Here is a 23,999-nt window from a genome sequence, read left to right on the forward strand (position 1 = left end):
GTGTACATAAATTTAACTGAGTTCTCCCTAAGTATATTCAGTGACTTGGCCTCACAGTCCTTGACATAATGAATAGCACAGGTTCACCATACTGCGAGGGAATAAAGCTGTATTTGTGACCCCTCTTTCTAGATGCCTGGAGCAGGGTAAATATTCTCCCACAGTTCTAGTTTCTATAGCCATTTCAGAATCTTGTATAGTTTCATAATAAACCAAATACTTCAACTAAATATGTACTCACATTGACCCAAACATGATACACGTGGCTGGGTCCTACATGGTTCCAGTGTGCAGTCAATGAACAGGATAGTTACTGTTGGTACACAAACAAATCTTTGCAGTAACCAGCTTTCTTATAATCAATAAGTGCAGATCACAATCCCAATGTATTTCACAATCCCAGCAACCATTTCACAGTCTATTCAATTTAGACACCAAAGTTTTAATGCAAGCGTTCATTGCCGCCTTCAGTTTAATTTACCTTACACTGTACATTTTATATATTTAAAATCTTCCCAAATCTGGCCTAGTTAGTTATTTTTTTTTAAATGTGAGCGGCATTCCATTTTACCCTACAGTATTTTGTACAGAACTCTTTGCTGTGGCTGTTATTCTTTAGCTATTTGTACATTAAATCCACTTGGTGGCTATTACACTGTTCAATTCTTCTAGTTTTAAATGAGCTACTTATCACACTTCAGAGCTAAGTCAGATAATACACTACCGCTCGATGGCCTCAATGCTTGCTAATGACTTAGAGAACACAATAGATGTCTGTATATTCAAATGTGTGCAATGATACCATGATTGGTCCCACATTAAATAGCTAAGACCAATGTGCATAATTGCAAAATATATTGATAAAGTAAGTGAATGATCAAAAATGTTATAGATAAATTTCTAGATGGACTAGAAAAGAGCAGATATCATTTTTGTTTAAATGATGATGAGGGCAGAACAGTGGAACTCCTTAGAGATTCAGGAGTCGATGGAAGCAGAGCACTGAAGAGAATAATTAGGTATAAATAAAATCTAAAAGCTCTTAGAATGTTAGTCCGCATAACTGGATTGATAAAATATAAAAGGTAGTGAGTTTTGCTGCTCAAAGCCTGTTTCAAGCCTGTCTGGCTTACTGAGCCCCACAACACATTCCTAAAAATCAAATGCCAAACTGGTGAAACTACAGCCCAGCACTGCATGTGTGCTAAACAGCAAAGCATTAATCAGTAAAAATATTAAGCACTGGACAGGGCTAAGCAATCTCATAACCAATAGTTTTGTTCAATGTCCGGCCAGTGCCACCAATATGTAATATTGAGCATAAGGTCGGGGCATTGGAAACCCATCAGAGGTCCAGCTCAGCTACACCCTGGGGTCCCACGACACAGGAGCACAACTGGAGCACTGACAATATGGATAATCAGTCTGTACATTATCTTCACAGATAAAAACAGGACAAATCAAATCAACAATGATTTCTCAAATCAGTATTCCCTCAAAGATCTTGTAGTGTTGGGTGGTGCTAAAGACGATGCTATTGAGCAGCACTAGTGCCCTGAATGAGGTTCATCAGGACTGCTCAGTTCCAGACCTCATCACAGCCTTGGTCTAAATAGGGACTAAAGAACTGAAGTCTGGAAGTGAGATGGGAGTGATTGCCCTTGATATCAAGGCACCATTTGACTGACTGTGGCGTAACTCTACTTGACGAAAGTAAAGTCACTGTGCATCAAAGGGAAAACACTAGTGATTGGACCCATACCTTTCGCAAAGTTAGATGGATGTGGTCATTCATAATTAATCATCCAGCTCCAAGAGTAAGCCCAATCTAGTCGGGTTGAGCAATAAATATTCACTTTATGAGTGGCACCCCAAACCCTGAACATGAATTTTAAATCTTCAATTACTTCAATTATGCTTTCCCTTCTGTAAAAAAGTTCTGTGGATATTCACCAATATTTGTAAAATGGTAAATTCTTTCTAGGTGGAATATTTCACGTCTTCATGCAGCAAGACCTAAGTAATACCTGAGCTTGTGCAGCTGATTGGCAAATGCTAAAGGCGCTAAACATGAGTCTAACCACCAATCTTTGCCTTTCATTGGGTTACTATTACAGAGTCACTTAAAATCCACATTTCACAGGTCTTCTTTAACAAGAAACTTACTATACAAATACTTTGGCTAAAACAGCAGGTCATTTTTGAGTATCCTTTGGTGAGTGGCTCACCTCCTAACCTTTGGGGGAAAAGGTTTTGCACACTTGCACCTCAAGGCTATATATATATATATATATATATATATACACACACATAAAACAATAATGGCTTTCTTTAAATTCATAGTATCATCCAATTTATATGGACATGGTATTGTCAAATGTATATATTCACATTTTTTCTTTTATTGTGCATTGCATTGTACTGCTGCCACAAAGACAACAAATTTCACGACATATGCCGGTGATATTAAACCTGATTCTGGTTCTTAACTTGTTTTATGACAAAGTTGCACTCTTGTACTATTTAATACTCCTCTACTCATGCATAGCTCCGTTTTCAGCTCTAACTTTACCCTTTTACCTTGTGTGACAGCCACACAGCATAAAAACACAAGCATTTACAAAAAAAAAAGCTAACTACATCTTGCTGAAGCACCTCGCACACTTTAAACCCTCTTGAATTTGACTGTGACGTGGAAAATGTATAAACTAAAATGTCAACATTTCAATTCCAATTCCTCCTGTTTTTGGTTGGACCCCGCATTTCCCTGATCTCAAATATTTAGCTGATTTTGTCTAATTCAAAAATAAGCTTTATTCATGAAAAAATAGATAGCAGAAACACAAAACAATAATGGCTTTCTTTAAATTCATAGTATCATCCAGTTTATATGGACATGGTATTGTCAAATCAGTACATTTGTAGAGGCATCAAATTAATATATTCTATGTACCTGTACAAGTGCCACTTAGGCAGCCTCTTTGAATGCTAGAGTCCAGCCCTTCAATGCCCAACCTTGGACTACAGACCTTCCCTGAGAAGCCTTTGCTTTGCCTGCACTCAGCTTTACTGCGTACTTCACTGATCCCGCATGAATTTTTAGAAAGTTTCATGTTATTAAAAATAGATAGCCTCAGAGTGAAAGGCCAGCAAAGCCACTTCAGTGTGAACAAGACCAAATATAAAGATAGTGTACATATCACTTACTGTCAACCTGTTTGAACTTCACCTGTTTGAGACTGTGAGCCTACAACCTGTTCCAGGTACCTCCTCAGACTTCTTAAAGTGATACCTAACCCAGAATCCTGTTTATCTCTCTGTGGAAAGGAACTTGTTTTCATTTGGTATCTCTCCTTTTCTGTAGCTAATATTGTTTCATATTAAATGACTAACTCAACCCCAATTCTGAGCACTTTTGATATCTAACGTGCTGACATCGTACTTGAACAAACAGCACCATTTGGAAGCACAAACAATATAAAGCATACATCAGCGGTGTCATTGCTAAAAACTATCCATTTTCTTAGGTAAAATTTGTCCTGTTAATGGATCTGAGCCCATGTGTTTGAACAATCTTGTTCAGTAAGCTAGCTGTCAATTTGAACATTTGCAGTCTGGTTGCATTTGCTGATTGCTGAATAACCTCCAAAGCATCTGTCAAAACTGCTCATTTCATACAGCACTTAAAAAGCAAAACCGCCTTTACTCTACCTCTCTTAGAACCTAATCATTTTTGCTCAACTGAAAGGCACTTAGCAAAACACAACAACAATTTCATCAGGCAAAATTGGAGTTATGTCCTATTTTCCCATCTTTTTTAATGTTGGGAATAAAATCAAGATGAGTATGACAATCATTAAGGAAATCTGATACATGAAAGTACATCTACCATTTCAGTAGACTGCTCAAACAATCTTACTTCCTTTCCTAACTAACTAGGATTTTTAGGGCTCCATTCTCTTACAATTAGCTGCTAACTACGAAGTTAGACTTTTGTGTGCCATGTTAGATTAGCTTGAAATGCATGGAAGATTACATGTCTAATATTTTCACTTTGAAAAGATGTCTTCGTCTAGTTGTACTTGTTATAATATTGTCTGTGATAAAGATTTTGTCCTGATTTATGCCAGACCTACAGTATTTCAGCCTGTTTAAATCACTGAGAAAATTAAGACAACACGACTGGAAAGAAAGAAGACTTGTCGCTCCTGAAGTTAACATATATACCTGACTCCTCTGCAGAACTATGCCTTACAAATAATTCTTTATGACCCAAATTATACAGTTGCTGGTTTTCAAAAGATAATGTTGATGTTTTTGAACAATATTAAACTCATGTTCAAGGGAGGTACCAGGATTTGAGTGAGCTATTGCCGCATGTGGGGGTTCAAATGGAGGTGGCAATCAGGTCAGGTGTGGGGGGGAATGGGAGGAGAGGGATTAGGGACAATCTAGAAAACTCTGAGAAACATTTGGCGTGAGGGGACTTTCAGAAGAACAGAATGTGGACATTCAGCTTGGCCCTTTTATCCATTTTGTTTTATGATGTATTACAGAATGAAGAAGTGGATTATTTGGGAACAATGTTAGAATGTGCATCTTTATAAGATGATAGTAGAACTCCAGAAACCTCTCCCCAAAAAGCTGATGTATCTTCATCAACTGAAAATGACAAATCTTGAAATTGAATTCCTTAGGTCTTAATCTTTCCAAAACTAGAACATGCAGATGGAGCTAAGGTTCTGATGAGGTATGATCCCTCAGCTGTCTCAACCAATCATCACTAATGGCTTGGCTGATCCACATTAACTCCTACTTCTCCAATGCATTGAACCTAGAAAATCCTTTCATGGCCTGGTTGTCCTTTATTCCACAACCTCAAAGTCAGCATATTCCCTGCAGAACTACTCTGGCTCTGGTCCTTAGCGCGTCCTTCCCTTACTTTGCATATAATTGGCATTTATCCTATCATTCATTACAGGTCTCACGCTCTGAAATGTCCTTGCTGAAACACTTGTGCTTCCCCACCTGCTACTCATCTTAATGGGGAGGCACAGTAGCATAGCGGTTAGCACAACGCTTTACAGAACAGGTGACCCAGGTTCTATTCCCGCCGCTGCCTGTAAGGAGTTTGTACGTTCTTTCCGAGTTTGTCCCAGAAAGACAAAGGGTAATTGATCATTGTAAATGGTCCCATGTTTAGGCTTGGGTTAAACTGGAGCAGCATGGCTCGAAGGGCCTATTCCGTGCTGTATCTTAATAAATAAATGTCCATTACTCTGGACCTTAGTGATCAGCTATAATCTCAGGACTCAATTTTACCTGATTATGTTAAAGTTGTTATAGGAAGGCAAATTGTTGCTGATAAAACCAGGCCTTATTTCCATCATATCTGTCCATTATTCTACCACTCATCACAGGTATGATCTATGGCTGTTGTCGTGATACAGAAACAGGCCTTTCGGCCGACTACCACTGGATCAACCATGAATCACCCATTCGCACCAATTCTACATTAGTTCCAGTTTTATTCTCCCACATCCTCAGCAACTTTACACACACCCAGGGTCAATTTTACAATGGCCAATATTCATGATTATTCTATGAAGTTTGTGGCATGCCTAAATCTTTTTCTGCTCCTTATTGCCATCCAATCTCAATCACCTTGTTTCACCTTGGAAACTTACTCCTGTTTCTTGTAAACGTTACTCATTATGACTAGAAATTCTGCTCCAACCATTTACTTGCTAAATTCATGGAAGAGATTAATCTTGTATCATTTAAAACTTGTGACCTGATGTATAATCATCAGAATGACATATATAGCAATATAGTTGTGATCTTGTTTCAAAATAATACATACTTTTGGAACTCTACTGATACCTTATAGATCATTTTCACCATTTTTGAAGTCTCATGAGGACTATGCACTCTTCGGCAAATGTGTCATTGTATATCCTTCCTGGAAAAAAATTGTCAGTCATTTCTCAGTACTCTCACACTTAAATAACAGGGGCTTGGATTTAAATATCTCCAAGGACTTGAGCACAAAACTCTAGGCTGGCACACCTGTGAGGCCTGTGATATTGTTGCACACTCAGGTGGAGGCATTCAAATTTAAAAAACAGCTTTGCCCATCTCTCAAGTCGGTGCAAAAGAACACTATTTGAGGTGAGGGGGTCTTTGTCAATCTCCTGGTCAGTCCAGCATCATAAAAATAACTCACTTTTTACTTATTTATTGAGACACAACGTGAAATAGGCCCTTCTGGCCCTTCAAGACGCACTGCCCAGCAATGCCTGAATTAACCGTAACCAAATCACAGGACAATTTACAATGACCAATTAACCTATTGGCCAGTATGCCTTTGGACTGTGGGAGGGATCTAGAGCACCCAGAGGAAACTCAGGTGATTGCGGGGAGAACATACCGACTCCATACAGAGAGCAGCAGTTAATGTCTGGTCATTATTACATTTCTGTTTATACAGCTTTGCAGTGTGCCAAATTTCCACCATGTTAATTCAGCGACCGCATATAAAATTGCAAAAGCAGCTTCAGGAAGTCCGGGCCAGGATGTGCAGACATAAAACCAATGCAAGTCTCTCCTTTTGCAGACCAAGTTTCCCCTCAGCCCCAAAAATTCCCTGCAGGCCTGATCAGTCTACCACCCAAATCCTGGGAAGTGGTATGACTGGTTGGGAATGGGTACATGCATTCTGCATCTCTGATGGGTTTCCATCGGAAGTAGGATAATTGGAAAAGCCCTTGACAGAATTCAATCATCATAATTCCTTTGACATTAATTCAAAGGCTTTATATTGGAGGTTGTTCCACACCTCCAATAATTGTCTAACTCAGTGTCCATTTCTGCTGATATTCCTTTCCTCCAGTAATCCAATTTAAGGATAGATTAGCTCAGCATCGCAAACCCTTGTCCTCTCCCACCACAGTTTCCAAATCCATGGGGCAATAGTTCAAAGTTAATCAATTCCTATTGGTTATTTCTACTTGGCCGCCCACAAGTCTGAATCAACAAATGATCTGTTCAGTGTCTCCGCATCACCATTCTTTTTACTGTATTTGATCCTGGCATAATGACTCAGTCCTTGGCCAAAGTTAGAGAGTGACTGAAATTCAGAATAACTGAGTGACCGGCTTTGTCTCTACATGCAGACGCTGATTTTTTGACAGCAGAAGTTGTTTCAGTTGGGACTAGGTGGGCAGGATTCCATTTGCTGTTGTGGGCCAGCTCCTGGCTCGACGACAAAGCCACATTAGCAGCTGTGCAGAATGAGCTGGATGCACTGATACAGACATTTGAAGCCTGTCAGTTCATGGCTCCTCTGGTATGGTTTGCTCCAGCACTGTGTTGCAAAATACCATCCATAATCGCATCTGAATTTCTGATCAGTGTACTAATACAGTTAAATTTTTAACCAGAACCCAGTTTAGTATAAGCCTTCTACGTAATATCAGACATCCCACCTCTCCCGGAAGTTCTGGGAGTCTCCCACATATTAATAGTGGCTCCCTGATGCCCGCAAGTTATATACTATATCATGGAAATCAATTTTTTTGAGAGCGCGCGAGCGCGAGAACAAGAGAGAGAAAGCAAGCGAGAGCAACCACGAGAGAGAGAGGGAGAGCGCGCACGAGAGAGCGAGAGCACACTATGGCAGAGTGTTCCAAAAAAAGAAAATATAAAACGTACTTCACCCCAGACTACACTAAAGTGTACCCCTGCCTAATAGGGGTGAAAATAATGACAGTGTTACTCGCTGCACTGTTTGCAACAGTGACTTTTCTATTGCCCATGGTGGGTTAAGCCTGTAAAAGACATGTTGAGGTGAGTTTAACAGGTGTCATTCGTTCATTAGCATAGCTAACGTTATTTAAACTAGCTGGCTAGCTACTAAGGAGCCACTCTATTGCAGACATCCCACCTCTCCCAGAAGTTCCGGGAGTCTCCCGCAAATTGGTGGGGCTACCTCCCTGAAATGAGTTTTTGCAGGGTGGGATGTCTGTAATATTCACATATTGGGCAATTGTTTAATTTCTTTTCACTTCTTTATTATCTTGAATGAGGATTAGCAGTAAACGATGAGGGTAAATCAGACATGATGCACTCTGTGGCCACTTTATTAGGTACACCTGCACACCTGCTTGTTAATGCAAATATCTAATGAGGCAGTCATATGGCAGCAACTCAAAGCATGCTGACATGGTCAAGGGGTTCAGATGTTGTTCAAGCATCAGAAAGTGGATGAAATGTGGATTCTGACAGAGGAATGATTGTTGGTGCCAGACAGGGTGGTTGGCATATCTCAGAAATTGCTGATCTCCTGGGATTTTCACGCACAAGAGTCTCTAGAATTAATGGAGAATGGTGCAAAAAAAAAAGAAATCCAACGAGCTCTGCGAGTGAATATACCTTTTTAATTAAAGAGGTCAGAGGAGAATGGCCAGACTGGTTCAAGCTGACAGGAGGGCAACAGTAACTCAAGTTACAACAATGGTGCGCAGAAAAGCATCTCCAAATGCGCATGTTGAACCTTGAAGCAGATGGGCTACAGAAACATAAGATGACGAACATGCACTCAGTGGTACCTAATAAAGCGGCCACTGAGTTTATATGGAGTAGGTAGTTATTTATGGGAAAATAAGATTTGCCCTCAGATTATTTAAAATATGACATTCATGTCTTCCTTAATTTTTTCACAAAGAAATATCATTTCACAGTTCAACATGAATTTCAATTTTAATTGGAACCTCAGTCCCCAAAAGCTCCACAATTCTGAATAAAAATGTTAAAAAGTCCACATTTTCCATAGCAGTTCTCTAGAACCTCAGAAATATCTGTGGCATGATAAGCATGAAAAACTGTGGCATCCAAGAAATGTAGAAGTCAGATAGATCAGAAACTCTTGGATCCTTGTTCTCCTGCAGTTTGCTTTTTACATTTCAGATCAATATTTCTGTGCTCACTGAATATCTTTACAGGGACATGAGCTGTAAGTAACTGTCGGTAATATTAGCATTTGGTTACTTAGTGCAGTCATAAAGCATACTTTATACAAAGTAATTAAATTGCCAAACACTTTTTTTTAAATGTGCATGACAAGTCCCCAGTTGTGTGTGCAATTTGAATTGCAATTTTCAATAACATTACACTGGTAATATTAAATCAAGCAATTTATATATAATATATGCAGAACACACAACAACCTGTCACACACAAGGCAGTATATATACAGAATATCAGGGTTAAATAGGCAAATTGTTTAAAATTTGAAGGCATCCTTAATGACCTGTTGGAGATTACATTGTAGGTGACCTAGATGAGTTCTAGAGGGTAATCTTTTCCGTGATCTTAATCTCTCAAACAGAGTCAAGCATAGCAAGTGAGTAGCTACATGCTGGGTGAATCATGTACTGAGTCTTCTTTTCACTACTGACAAAGCATGAATTATGAGTGTGCAGAAATACTCTTTGATGATTGGCACCATAAACATTGCCTCTCCTGCTAGTGCGTCAGCGATTCAGTATGTGGTGTCCGCACCGTGCACTGCAGCAACATACTTGGGCTTTTTTGACATTACTCCCTGAATCATGGATCTGGGCAGATTAATACTGTATCCTAGTTAGAAAGGTCTTGCTCTTATTTTTACTGCCACTAAGTTAAAATCCTCGATCTTGCTCCCTCGCACAATATCTCACTACGTGGCCTGCAGCAGGTCGAGGTACGACTGACCTTTGCGCGGGGTGTGGGAAAGGGCGGTAAATGGCGATCATGTCATGTTCTTCATTTCCTTCTTGGGGCATGTTGCTCAGTCCCATGAATGAATAGAAGAATGCTGCATTATGCGTTTCAACCTCTGATGGGATGTGTTGTTTGGATTAATAATAAAGATCCAGAGTCTCCAGAGCTGATCCAATAAAAAAACAATGATAAATCACTCAGGATTATAGCTTCCAAAGTTACTGCATTCTTATTAATCATTGCACGTCCTCAATTTTTGACCGAAGGACAATTCAAAAAGAATTGCAAACCTGCTGGTATAAAAGCCACTTGATAGAAATGGGGAAAAAAAGAGATTTAAGTATCAAGAGAACAAAAGAATCGGGCTAAAAATGCTTTTAAAAGCTTAGAAAATCATCTTAAGTATGTATTTACTTTATCAGAACCATTTACATTAGCTATTAACAGGCTTTCTCATTTGTATCAAACAGCATTCCAAGCTGCTTATTGAACCACATTATCTTTCTGAGACATTACAGCAAACATAAACAGTAAAATATCTCCGTTGATGTGAATGTCTTCATGCATTGCTTAACATTTTTCCAAATTGTTTAATTAAGACTGTGTTAATTAACTTGGCCTATCCTTGTAACAAATTACTAATTTCAAATGATTTTATTACATTTGTCTAAGCCTAACAATAGCACGGCAGAGATTAAAGAAACAATCTTTAATGTATTCCCCAAGATCTCAGGAAAATATTATTATTCAATAAACATCCTCATTAAATGACAGCCTTCAGATCACAATTAATAAATTATTTTGCATGAAAGAAGTGTACCGTTATTCTGATGAGTTGCACAAATCCCACTCTATTGCTTATATTTAAAAATAAATTGTACAGTGCATTCTGAAATTCCTTTGAGCATATTGGTTTAATTCTGGAATTTGAAAACAATTGTGTTATTATTGATTATAGAAAAGTACCTAGCAATTTAATGCAACCAAGGTTTATCATTTTAGGAAAATTCATTTACAAATCTCCTGAGTAAAAGCATTATTTTGCCCTATTTGTGAAGCAAAAATAAAATGAAACAAAAGCCTGGACTTCATTTGCGGCAGTCTTTGTTTCCCAACTGGCTGCAGCTGCATCACAGATATGTGCGTCATTCAATGAATTAAATTGAAGATGTGTACTGTTTCAGAGTGAGCAAAGGCAATTGAGTGCCATGCTGTGACCTCAGTAGCTGTCACTGCAATGCTGGAACATGAATTAGATTTTCATTATGCTCTCAGGCAGATGATATCAAGGCTTTTGTTGTGCCTGTGCATTGAAACATTAAGTGGGCCATTTTCAAGTCCCTTTGATGCCTTGCAGTCAGCCCTTTGTTCTTCCTGTCATCCAAATGCACACGCATACATTAAAAAAATACATATATATGTGTGTGTGTGTGTGTGTGTGTGTGTGTGTGTGTGTGTGTATGTGCGGTATAGATTTTGTCCTTTTCCTTTTACTAGAATATCCTCTCTAGTACGCTAGAATACTCTCGAAGGAGCAAATGCAAAATATTTAAAAATCTAGCAAAACCATCTTGATTTTGCTTTAACACTGCAATCTGTGGTTTGTAGACTTCTGGTAGTGTTCTGTTGCATTTTACTGTGGCTCAGTTGCTGAATAGAGTATACGTCAAAAAGCAGAACAGGAAGATATAGATCAGGACGAACTTGAACTTCATACCAGGCTTGATTGTCAATCTGCGTTTGATTCACTCATGCTTGCTGTAACTGTGGATGTATCTGGCTTTAACACCAACATCCCTTGTCTAGAAAGGGTCAGTTCATAAAGCTAAAACTATCCTTCACATGCAGCATCAGCACTGATATTTAAGTGCAGTACACTGCAAATGTTGACTTTCTAAAGTGCCTGCTATCTATCACTACTCTAAAAAGAATCAGAATCAAGTTTAATATCACTGGCATATGTCAGGAAACACACACAAAATGCTGGTGGAATGCAGTAGGCCAGACCGCATCCTCACTGGCATATGTCTGGGGCCCGAAACGTCGACTGTGCTTCTTCCTATGGATGCTGCCTGGCCTGCTGCGTTCCACCAGCATTTCGTGTGTGTTGCTTGAATTTCCAGCATCTGCAGATTTCCCCGTGTTAGCATATGTCAGGAAATTTGCTATTTTGCAGCAATAGTACATTGCAATACATATTAATAAAGAGTATAAATTACAATAGGTATGTGTAAAAGAAGAAAATTAAATTAAATAGGAAGTCCAAAAAGAGAGGAAAAATACTGAGGTTATGTTACAATTCAAAGCAAATTTATCAAAGTACATATATGTCACCATATACAACCCTGAGACTCATTTTCTTGCATGCATACTCAATAAAACCATAGAATAATGACCATACCAGAATATATGAAAGACCGCACCAACTAGGGCATTCAACCAGTTCACAAAAGACAGCAAGTTGTGCAAATACAAAAAGAAAGAAATAATAATGAATACTTAAGCAATAAATACTGAGAACATGAGATGAAGAGCCCTTGAAAGTGAGTCCATAGATTGTGGGAACATCTCAGTGATGGAGCAAGTGAAGGTGAGTGAAGTTTTCCCCTTTGGTTCAAGAGCCTGATTGTTGAGGGCAATAACTGTTTATGAACCTAGTAATTATAGTCTTGAAGCTCCTGTACCTTCCTGCTGACGACAGTAGTGAGAAGAGAGCGTGTCCCAGGTTGTTGTGGGGGGAGGAATCCCTGATGATAGATGCTGCTTTCCTGCGACAGCATTTCATATGGATGTGCTCAATGGAGGGGAGAGCTTTACTTGTGATGGACTGGGCCTTATCTGCTACTTTTTGTAGGATTTTCCATTCAAAGGCAATGGTTCTGGGATAATTTTCCCAGTACATTGGAAACCAAAGCCATAACAGTGTGTATTTTTCATCAGGCAATGCATTGCTGTTTGCAGTAAACAGATTGGCATCTGTATTTGCCTACATTATAACAGTAGCTACAATTGAAAATTTCTTCATTGGATCTGAAGTAATTTAAGACATCCTGATGTTTTGAGAGGTGTCCTATAATTACAAGTAATTTTTGTTTTCTTTATAGTGTTTTAAAACATTACTTGCATTGATATGGTGTTTTGCATAACAAAAGTATTCAAGGTGCTTCACAGACAAGGATAAAATGGATATTGTGACAATGAACGGAATAGTAGCAGTGATGACCAACACTTGGTCACAGGGGTGAAGTTGAAGGGAACTTCATAAATGAATTAATTCACATGGAGTGGTGAGTCAGTGATGAACAAGAGACAAAAATAAGAAGAATGCAGGGCTCTGGAGGCTTAAAACAGACTGTAGAGATTGGATGAGGCTAGAAGATAAAGGAATGTATATTCAAAATGATGAATCACTGGGGATTAGAGGTAATTAGGCTGGCTATATTTGATATAGTAAATTGTAAGAGGATTAGATAAGCGGCAACATTTGGAAGGTGAGGTACAGAAGGTCATCCAAGTGAGCAAGGGAATCATAAAATGTGATGCAAAAGGGGCAGTATCTGGTGACATAATGGTTTGAAGGAAGTGGTCCAAGAGGAGATGCAAAGGACAAAGTTCAGCTTAGATTTAAATATAAAGTAGAGGATAAAAATTATTAATTTTCATTTTGAACATCAGTCAGGAAGGATGATGACATTGGCAATTGTAGAGGTATTTAACTGTGAACTTATTTAACAGATCTTCTTTGGAAAATATGCATACTTATGCTTTACAGTATTTTATAAAATTCTGCTCATTGCGAGGCAACCCAAACGTTTGAAATGCTAAAATAAAAAATTACTTTCTTACAGTCAGAATTCTTCATTCAGCCACATGACACACTGGTGAATCGAAAGGTATCTTCAATTTTCAACAAAGGAGATCATTTGACAAATTATTTGGAAACAAAATTGAATTACTGAATAGCAGCACAAAATACTCATTTTTCCATAAAGAAAGGCTATTGACAATAATGAATATAGAGTGCACTGCAATGTCAATAGATGTAAAATTGGAATAGTGTTGGAGCCTACCTTCACTCTTATTCTCCCAATATTTTAATGATTGTTGATAAAATATGAGGAAAATAACCATATTTATGTTTAGAGACAAAATGCACTGAAAATATGAGACTGACAGTTATATTTTAAATAATAATAAATTCAGCTAGAAATGATCCTGGGGGATCATAAAGCATAAATGTTGACTTTTCTAGTGTAATACAATGAACTTAATGCCCAAGAGACTTCAGTGAAGGTTGTGTGATCATGTACTCCCTGTATATAAGATACTGCATTTTATGTTATTCATAGGTATGCCTGGGGTGTATCAGATGTTGTTCTCCAGTGATACATTTTACTTATGAACATTAAGCGATATTAAACACTATTAATATTTCTTCTAATTTTCCCAATTGAATAAATGCTGAGCTGAATTATTTTGATTTCATTTTAATTGCCCTTGTATTTGGACATTTAAAAGTGCTACTGAGACAGAATTATAGCATCGTATCACTTAATTAAAGAGAATTGAGATGATTTATGGAGAAAATATAATACATAGAACAGAAACTTTATTATGTCCACTGCTAAATCAAGCAGGCTCTGTCCCTATTTGTGGTAGCAGATCTCTCTGGGGAAGATCATGAGAGCTTCACCATGCAGGCTGTAGCTAAATTTTCTGAAAATTCTTTATGTTTAAACAGTTCTTCTTCATAATGACAAACTCACTTTATGAATGACATCAATGCTCATAATAATTTAACCATAAGAAATAAGTCATTGAATACAAAGTATATTTTAATTGCTAGCATTACTTCATTTTTGACCAATTGATACAATCCACTGCAAACTCTTACATTGAGAGACCATAAAATACAGGAGCAAAACTGAGGCTGCTCCACCATTCAAACATAGCTGACGTTTTCAAACCCATTGCCCCATCTTCTCCCCATAACCCTTAACCCACTTACCAATCAAGAGCCTATCAATCTCCGCCTAAAATACAGCCATTGACAACCTCCACAACTCTGTGCCAATGAATTCAACAGATTTACCACCTCCTGATTAAATAAATTCCCACTCATCTCAGTTTTAAAGGGATGTCTATTTATTCTGATGCTCTGTCCTCAGATTCTAAATGCCTACTGATGGAAACAGCTCTCTACGTCCATTCTCTCCGGGCCTTTCAGTAGGTTTCAATGAGATCCTCTCTCCTTCTGAACTCTTTTGAGTACAGATCCAGAGACATCAAAAGCTCCTCATACCTTAAGCCTTTTATTCCAGGGATCAATCTTATGAACATCCACTGGATGCTCTCTCGTGCCAACACATCCTTCCTTTGATAAGCGATTCACAATTGCCCACAATATTCCAAATATGATCTGGCAAATGCTTTATAAAACTTAAGTAGTACATACTTGTTCATATATTCTCTTACTCTCAAAATGCTTCTGAAATACTACCTCAACCTGCAAGTTAACCTTGAGGGAATCCTGAACTAGGGCTCCAAAGTCACTTTGCATTACCAATTTCTAAATTTTTTTTTTCCCTTCCATTTAAACCTTTATTCTTCTTAGCAATGTGTAACAACTCACACTCCCATTCTCCCAACCTGTCCAAGTCCTTCTACAGGCTTTCTCTGCAATACTCCCTGTGCCTCCATCCATCTTGGTATTGTCTGCCAACTTGGCCAAAATGCCAGCAGTTCCTTCATCCAGATCATTATTGGAAAAGTGAAATGTTGCAAACCCAACACTGACCCCTGTGGAGCACATCCTGAAAAAGGACCCTTTAGTGCCCACTCACTGGATTCTGCCAGTCAGCCAATCTTATATCCACATTAGTACTTTTAACCATATAACCATATAACAATTACAGCACGGAAACAGGCCTCTCGGCCCTTCTATACCGTGCCGAACTCTTACTCTCATCTAGTCCCACTGACCTGCACTCAGCCCATAACCCTCCATTCCTTTCCTGTCCGTGTAGCTATCCAATTTAAATTTAAATGACAACATCAAACCTGTCTCAACCACTTCTGCTGGAAGCTCGTTCCACACAGCTACCACTCTCTGAGTAAAGAAGTTCCCCCTCATGTTACTCCTAAACTTTTGCCCTTTAACTCTCAACTCATGTCCTCTTGTTTGAATCTCCCCCACTCTCAATGGAAAAAGCCTATCCATGTCAACTCTATCTACTTCCCTCATAATTTTAAATACTTCTATCAAATCCCCCCTCAACTTTCTATGCTCCAAAGAATAAAAACCCAACTTGTTCAACCTTTCTCTGTAACTTAGGTGATGAAACCCAGGTAACATTCTAGTAAATCTTCTCTGTACTCTCTCTATTTTGTTGACATCTTTCCTATAATTTGGTGACCAGAACTGTACACAATACTCGAAATTTGCCCTTACCAATGCCTTGTACAATTTCAACATTACATCCCAACTCCGATACTCAGTGCTCTGATTTATAAAGGCCAGCATACCAAAAGCTTTCTTCACCACCCTATTCACATGAGATTCCACCTTCAGGGAACTATACACCATTATTCCTAGATCCCTCTGTTCTACTGCATTCTTCAATGCCCTACCATTTACCATGTATGTCCTATTTTGATTAGTCCTACCAAAATGTAGCACCTCACATTTATCAGCATTAAACTCCATCTGCCATCTATCAGCCCACTCTTCTAACTGGCCTAAATCTCTCTGCAAGCTTTGAAAACCTCCTTCATTATCCACAACTCCACCTATCTTAGTATCATCTGCATACTTAATAATCAATTTTACCACCCCATCATCCAGATCATTAATGTATATGACAAACAACGTTGGACCCAGTACAGATCCCTGAGGCATACCACTCGTCACTGGCCTCCAATCTGACAAACAGTTATCCACCACTACTCTCTGACATCTCCCATCCAGCCACTGCTGAATCCATTTTACTACTTCAATATTAATACCTAACGATTGAACTTTCCTAACTAACCTTCCGTGTAGAACCTTGTCAAAGGTCTTACTGAAGTCCATATAGACAACATCCACCGCTTTACCCTCGTCAACTTTCCTCGTAACCTCTTCAAAAAATTTAATAAGATTTGTCAAACATGACTTTCCACGCACAAATCCATGTTGACTGTTCCTGATCAGACCTTGTCTATCCAGATAATTGTATATACCATCTTCAAGAATACTTTCCATCAATTTACCCACCACTGATGTCAAATTCACAGGCCGATAATTGCTAGGTTTACTCTTAGAACCATTTTTAAACAGTGGAACAACATGACCAATACGCCAATCCCCGTTTCTAATGATATTTGAGATATTTCTGTCAGAGCCCCTGCTATTTCCACACTAACTTCCCTCAAGGTCCTAGGGAATATCCTGTCAGGACCTGGAGTCTTATCCACCTTTATATTCCTTAAAAGTCTTATTCACTCTTATCCACTCTTATATTCTTCTTCTTTAATCATCATAGTTTCCACAACTTCCCTACCTGTTTCCCTTATCTTACACGATTCAATATCCTTCTCCTTAGTGAATACTGAAGGAAAGAAATTGTTCAGAATCTCCCCCATCTCTTTTGGCTCCACACATAGCTGTCCACTCTGATTCTCTAAGGGACCGATTTTATCCCTCACTATCCTTTTGCTATTAACATAACTGTAGAAACCCTTGGGATTTATTTTCACCTTACTTGCCAAAGCAACCTCATATCTTCTTTTAGCTTTTCTAATTTCTTTCTTAAGATTCTTTTTACATTCTTTATATTCCTTGAGCACCTCATTTACTCCATGCTGCCTATATTTATTGTAGATATCTCTCTTTTTCCGAACCAAGTTTCCAATATCCCTTGAAAACCATGGCTCTCTCAAATGTTTAACCTTTCCTTTCAACCTAACAGGAACATAAAGATTCTGTACCCTCAAAATTTCACCTTTAAATGACCTCCATTTCTCTATTACATCCTTCCCATAAAACAAGTTGTCCCAATCCACTCCTTCTAAATCCTTTCGCATCTCCTCAAAGTTAGCCTTTCTCCAATCAAAAATCTCAACCCTGGGCCCAGTCCTATCCTTCTCCATAATTATATTGAAACTAATAGCATTGTGATCACTGGACCCAAAGTGCTCCCCAGTACAAACCTCCGTCACCTGACCTATCTCATTCCCTAACAGGAGATCCAACACTGCCCCTTCTCTATTTGGTACCTCTATGTATTGCTGCAAAAAACTATCATGCACACATTTTACAAACTCCAAACCATCCAGCCCTTTTACAGTATGGGCTTCCCAGTCAATGTGTGGAAAATTAAAATCTCCCACAATCACAACCTTGTGCTTACTACAAATATCTGCTATCTCCTTACAAATTTACTCCTCCAATTCTTGCTCCCTATTTGGTGGTCTATAATACACCCCCATAAGAGTTACTACACCTTTCCCATTCCTCAATTCCACCCAAATAGCCTCCCTAGACAAGCCCTGTAATCTATCCTGCCAGAGCACTGCTGTAATATTTTCTCTGACAAGCAATGCAACACCACCCCCTCTTGTCCCTCCGATTCTATCACACCCGAAGCAATTAAATCCAGGAATATTAGGAATACTTGGCTTCTAACATCATGGTCTCTTATTCTGTTTAGCAGCCATGTGTGTTGCATCTTGTTAAGGGCCTTCTGAAAATCCAAATAACAGCCTTTGTCTAATCTGCTTGTCATTTCCATAAAGAATTATAAGAGTTTTACCAGGCAAGATCTTCCCTTAATGAAACTGTGTAAACTTTGTCCTATTTTTCTCATACACTTCCAAGTACTCTGAAATTTCACACTTAACAATGAATTCTAAATTTTTAGCAACTACTGAGGTAAGACTACCCGGCTTATAATTTCCTGTCTTTTGCCTCCTTCCCTTCTTAAACACAAGTATCACATTTGAGATTTTCCAGACCTCTCAGACCCTCTCTGACTCCAGTAATTCTTGAAAGATCTTTATTATCTCCCCAGCTATCTCATTTAGAACTCTGGGGTGTAGTTCATCTGGTCCAAATGATGTTCTCAGTGTTTGCACATTTGGGAAGTTTGTACTCTTTATGTTAGACAGCTACAGCGGTTATCCTACTTCTAAAGGTTAGCCACTTTGGAGGGGTGCTAAGCAGCTGCATAACTTAGAACACTTTCAATAACATTATTTGAATATCAAATATACTTTGGTCATCCTTCAATGTATACCTGAATGCACATGTGAGGTTAAAGAAAAATTAAAATTACAGAATCAAAATCGGGTTTATTATCACTGGCATGTGTCATAAAAGTTGTTAACTTAGCAGCAGTTCAGTGCAATACATAATATAGAAGGAATAAATAAATAAATTAATGACAGTATATTAAAAATCATGCAAAAACAGAAATAATATATATTTAAAATAGCGAGGTAGTATCCAAGGGTTCAATGTCCAGTTAGGAATCGGATGGCAGAGCTGAAGAAGCTGAGTGTGTGCTTTCAGGCTTCTGTACCTCCTACCTGATGGTAACAGTGAGAAAAGAGCATGTCCTGGGTACTGGGGGTCCTTAATAATGGACGCTGTCTTTCTGAGACATCGCTCCTTGAAGATGTCCTGGGTACTTTGTATGCTAGTGACCAAGATGGAGCTGACTAAATTTACAACCTTCTGCAGCTTCTTTCGGTCCTGTGCAGTAGCCCCTCCCCTCCCACACACACCAGACAGTGATGCAGCCTGTCAGAATGCTCTCTACTGTACATCTATAGAAGTTACAGTGGAAAACGTAAGAAATCAAATGAAAGAGCAAATGATTGAAAGGGAATGTAAAATATAACTGAAGGAAGTACCACTTAATGACAATTTCAGAATGCAGTTAACTGTGTAGAATTGGAAAGACTGTTATAAAAGTCACAGAGGAAGACGATAGTATACCACTTCTATAGAAAATTTTGTCAAGAAAGACCATGATCGCCCATGCCCGATGACACAGTACAGAATGAACAGATGATTATAAAAGTAAATGTGAAAGCAGACCCAGGAAGCAGTGCAAACATTACACACTAATTCAAATTAACTTTTCTGCATAAGCTGTTCTCAGTGAAGATTGCTAAATCCAGAAGCTGATCCTGGTCTGGCTGGTAAACAGATGGTTGGCAGGTTATAAATTTCAGGATACATGAAGGTAAATTCATATTCAATAAGTTTACATCGAGGTCTATATATGATTATACAAACAGCAGAGATCCTGTTGAACTATTTGAATTGGTACCCCTCTCCAGATTTCATGTAGAGCAACCTGCAGCTTCTGATACTAACACCCTCCCTAAAGTTGCTTATTTTAAGTAATCACAGAAGTTATTGCAAGATTTCATTTTTCACATGTGAATCATATTGATGCCATACATTTCCTGCATAGACCTGTAGTATGATGTAATTACTTACAATTAGGCATCAATACAAAATTACTCTAATCCAAGTCGTCTGAAACTTTAAACATTAAAGTTCTAGAGTCTGTCCCTAAACAGAAAGAAAATAAACATTTCTCCCTGCTATTTGAAAATGTTCAATCTGTATAACTGTTGAACAAGTGTTACGAGAAGACTCTAGTTCTTTCTAAAATTCGGGAAACTGATGTTTATTCTTCTACAGGTTTTTGGCTCTCAACTGTGAGAACTGAGTCATTACAAGATGCTTAGTTATCTCTAGCCTGTCAGATCATATGATGGGGTAATTTAGACATGTGAGATGGTAAATTGACACACAAACACGTTTCTCTTTTTTTCTAATTGTTTAGGGCATAAAATAGTCTAATATGGTGCAGAATTTGCAATAACCTTATAAGGGGAGTGCATAAGTATTTTTACAATAGAAGGATATGTGGAGAAGGGTCCAATTGACCACTTCCTGGCTTGGAATATTTAATGACTATACATCATGATAATATCATAGAATATCCTCTTTCTGTACATGGACAAACACGCATAAAAATACAAATACAATAAAAATGTTACCACATTTTCCTTTATGTGTTCTGGACCATATGCCCATGGGAAACATTTTCATATGAGTTTATGGAATACTGTTTAAATAAATTGGTGCTCCTGGATAATTTATTACTTTTCTCTACTGACCTTTGGCACCAGATTTACAGAGAGGGTGCAGGAAAGCTTGAAAAGGGTAAAAAACCTGACTTGACATGGAAATCCTGCCAGCCTTAATTACAGGATTTCCATTAGTTTCATACTGGTTTCCTAGCTGACCACTGGCCAATTGAAAGCTTTGCTCAGGGCCAAGAAGGAAAGTTAATGACAGACAGCCACAGATGGAGACCCGTGAAAATCATCACCAACAACTGAGAGCAGGAGGTGGTCATGATCAGGGACGTAGTGAGCGAAGTCACTTACTGGACTAAATAAGCCAGAGTGGAAGGAATAGGCGCGATCATTGTGGTTGGCAGTGAGGAAGAAGTGTAAATGCTTTACTGATGCGCCTGAACAACATAATCTTGGACCACTTGTGGAGTGTAGAAAGAAATAATTACTTTCATGTCTGCCTGGTGTACTCATACTGTCTTCCAAGAGTAGTGAAGGCCCTGGTCTGTCACACAAATCGAACAACAACATTCTCTTTCCTCTAGATAAATGACATCTCTCCACTTTTGATAGCAGAACTTCCGCTAAATGTCCGCATAATGGAAATATGCAAATTAAGTTAGGTTTGCCTGCATAGCAATTGCCAGGATCTGCTGCAGACCCTTCACTAGACAGACAACATTATTGTTAATATTAGCTGTTTTATCTGTGCTTTACCAAGTACGCACGCTGCTTTCTTGCACTTGTTGGAATGGACTAGTCTCAGACTTGTGATTCTTGTGGCATAGTTATCCAACTTAATTGCATCATGCACTTGATATTTTAGATATCCTATTTCACCCAGGACAAAAACAAATTATCTTTTATTGATCTTATTGTGGGTATATTAAAGAAAATTTTTAAAAACTCAGACCTTTATCACCATCTAGTATCTACCCCTGGGAAATAGATGTGTTGCCCAACTTTGGGTTGGTATATTGAGCATGCCCGTTATGATAATATGATGATTACTTGCTGGTTAGATATGCAGGTTAAATATTGAAGTAAATCCTGAGAGCTGACCAACATCCATAAGCAAGTGGAAAAGGAGATGAAGGAGAACAAATGTAATTGACAGCGGAATAAAGTTTCCAAATCTAATTTGTCTTCAAAAATGTATTCTAAGAGTTTCTGAAAATAGTGTAAAGATTCATTCACATGTATATTACATCATCATTCTTTTCAAAACTCTTGATGAAGGAGCTTAATGCAAGGTAAGCCATTCCATCCATCACTGACATGCATGGCAATGTGATACTGGATGAAATTTGTTTGGAGGCTCCAAAGAGCAGGCGATCCATACCGCCAGTAGTCAGGTGGCGAAAGTGAAGATTTATGCCTTGGCTATAATGGCTATATATATTGTTGCAATTATCTGAATGACAAAAGACTCTTTCTTTCAAATAAATTGAGATCAAAATTATTTCCTTCTGCCTTGATCTTAACTTTAAGAATTTCCAAACACCGCTTCTCTGTTAAATCACATCGCAGGATTATTTCCAATCTGTAATGACTTATAACCTATTTAAACATGCAATTTGCTTATCACCTTCATGTGAACTTTACATCCTGATAGGAGAGAGGCTGGAATGAGCCATTGAATGAAACTGGAATGAGCCATTGAATGAAACTTATGATATTTTCAAAGAATATTGTCTGTAAATGGAAGAACACGCATTTGGGTAATAAATATGAAATTTAAGTATCTTGTTTTCTTTCTTAAATGCAGGAGAAGTTTGAAGCGCTTTTCTTGGCTTATGATGACCATGCCACATTCCAGCTGTTTAAAAGTTTCAGACGTGTACGAATTAACTTCACCAATCCCAAAGTAGCAGCCCGTGCCAGAATAGAGCTCCACGAAACAAAGTTCAATGGGAAAAAGCTAAAACTCTATTTTGCACAGGTAATGAATTTGAGACCTTGTATCTTATTCATTAAGTGAGTGTGGATTTTCAATGGCACATTTGGGATAGAAATTGGATCTCATTGTGCTGTTTTATATACATAAAATGGGCACTAGAAAACACAGTTTTAGTAAGTAGTTTCCTTTGCTTTAGTATATCTGAAAAATTTCTCACTTCAGGCTGAAAGTATCTCAAATCCTCAATTGTGATCTGAAGAAGCATTAGCCCCTTTATTTATATGGCCCCTGCCTAAAACAGATGAAAGATTTAAATTATAGTTTCTGACTCAAGGGTAAATTGTTCTTCCAAAGAACGGAGAAGGTATTCATCTTGCTTCACATATGCCATAAAATAGTTTCCTTGTTAAAGGAGAGCTTAGGCACATTGTTGTTAAGCAGAACCCCCTGACCACTACAGTTTAGGAACACTATGATTACTTTGCATTAAAATGGACTTTTCTTTTCCATTTTATTTGTGTTTCCTTGTAAAAATTGTGTATAACTTATGCTTCTGTTATATGTGCTGCGAGGTTACTACAAGTAAGATTTTCTTTGCGCCTGTGGATATGGCAATAAATTTGACTTTGAAAACCTACCTAGTGTGACCAGCCCCTTGCTGTTGTCATAATTTGCTGTCCACTTCCACACTTTACTCTCATCAGTTCTCCAGCCTTTACTGTTATCTGATTCAGTTGGTTGAAGGTAGGTGAACTGATGTTGTTCCTGCAAAAGTGGGGGTTCACTAATGAATTGCAGCCAGTGTCAGCAACTCATCCACATTACTTAGATGATGATTTAAGCTCAAATCAAATTAGACCTGGTCTACCCGAACTGGAGGAGCTTATGACTAACAACAAATTCTGACCTATGAGACTATTAGACTACTAGGTTAACCGTTCGAACCTGAATTATTATTTTTGAAAAAGATGTATTTTTAATCACAAGAGTACAACACTAGTTTACTTCATTTTCAGTGAGGATTTAGGTTGTTCAATTCGCTAGTCTGGGTTTCACATAATTATATTGAATTAAAATAAAGGATTTAACAGTGTAACAGGAATATGTTTATCATCTGGGTGGAGCGCAGTGAGGAAAATCTGTCAGGATACTCCTTGCTGATCCTGCCAGATTTTACTTTATGCTGCCAGACTTCTCT

At 38.2% G+C, this 23,999-nt stretch overlaps 1 protein-coding gene across 3 annotated transcripts in view; it reads left to right on the forward strand.

Annotated features, from left to right (window-relative positions):
- The window catches only part of rcan2 (regulator of calcineurin 2), a 378,528-nt gene that overhangs the window by 259,853 nt on the left and 94,676 nt on the right, over window positions 1-23,999 (forward strand). For all 3 annotated transcript variants that reach the window (XM_063035152.1, XM_063035163.1, XM_063035172.1), the window contains one exon: window positions 22,670-22,843. In XM_063035152.1, coding sequence (XP_062891222.1) covers window positions 22,670-22,843 — 174 coding nt within the window. The remainder of the gene's footprint in view (window positions 1-22,669; window positions 22,844-23,999) is intronic.

This window comes from Mobula hypostoma, chromosome 2 (genome assembly GCF_963921235.1).
Source record: "Mobula hypostoma chromosome 2, sMobHyp1.1, whole genome shotgun sequence".
NCBI classification, from domain to species: Eukaryota; Metazoa; Chordata; class Chondrichthyes; order Myliobatiformes; family Myliobatidae; genus Mobula; species Mobula hypostoma.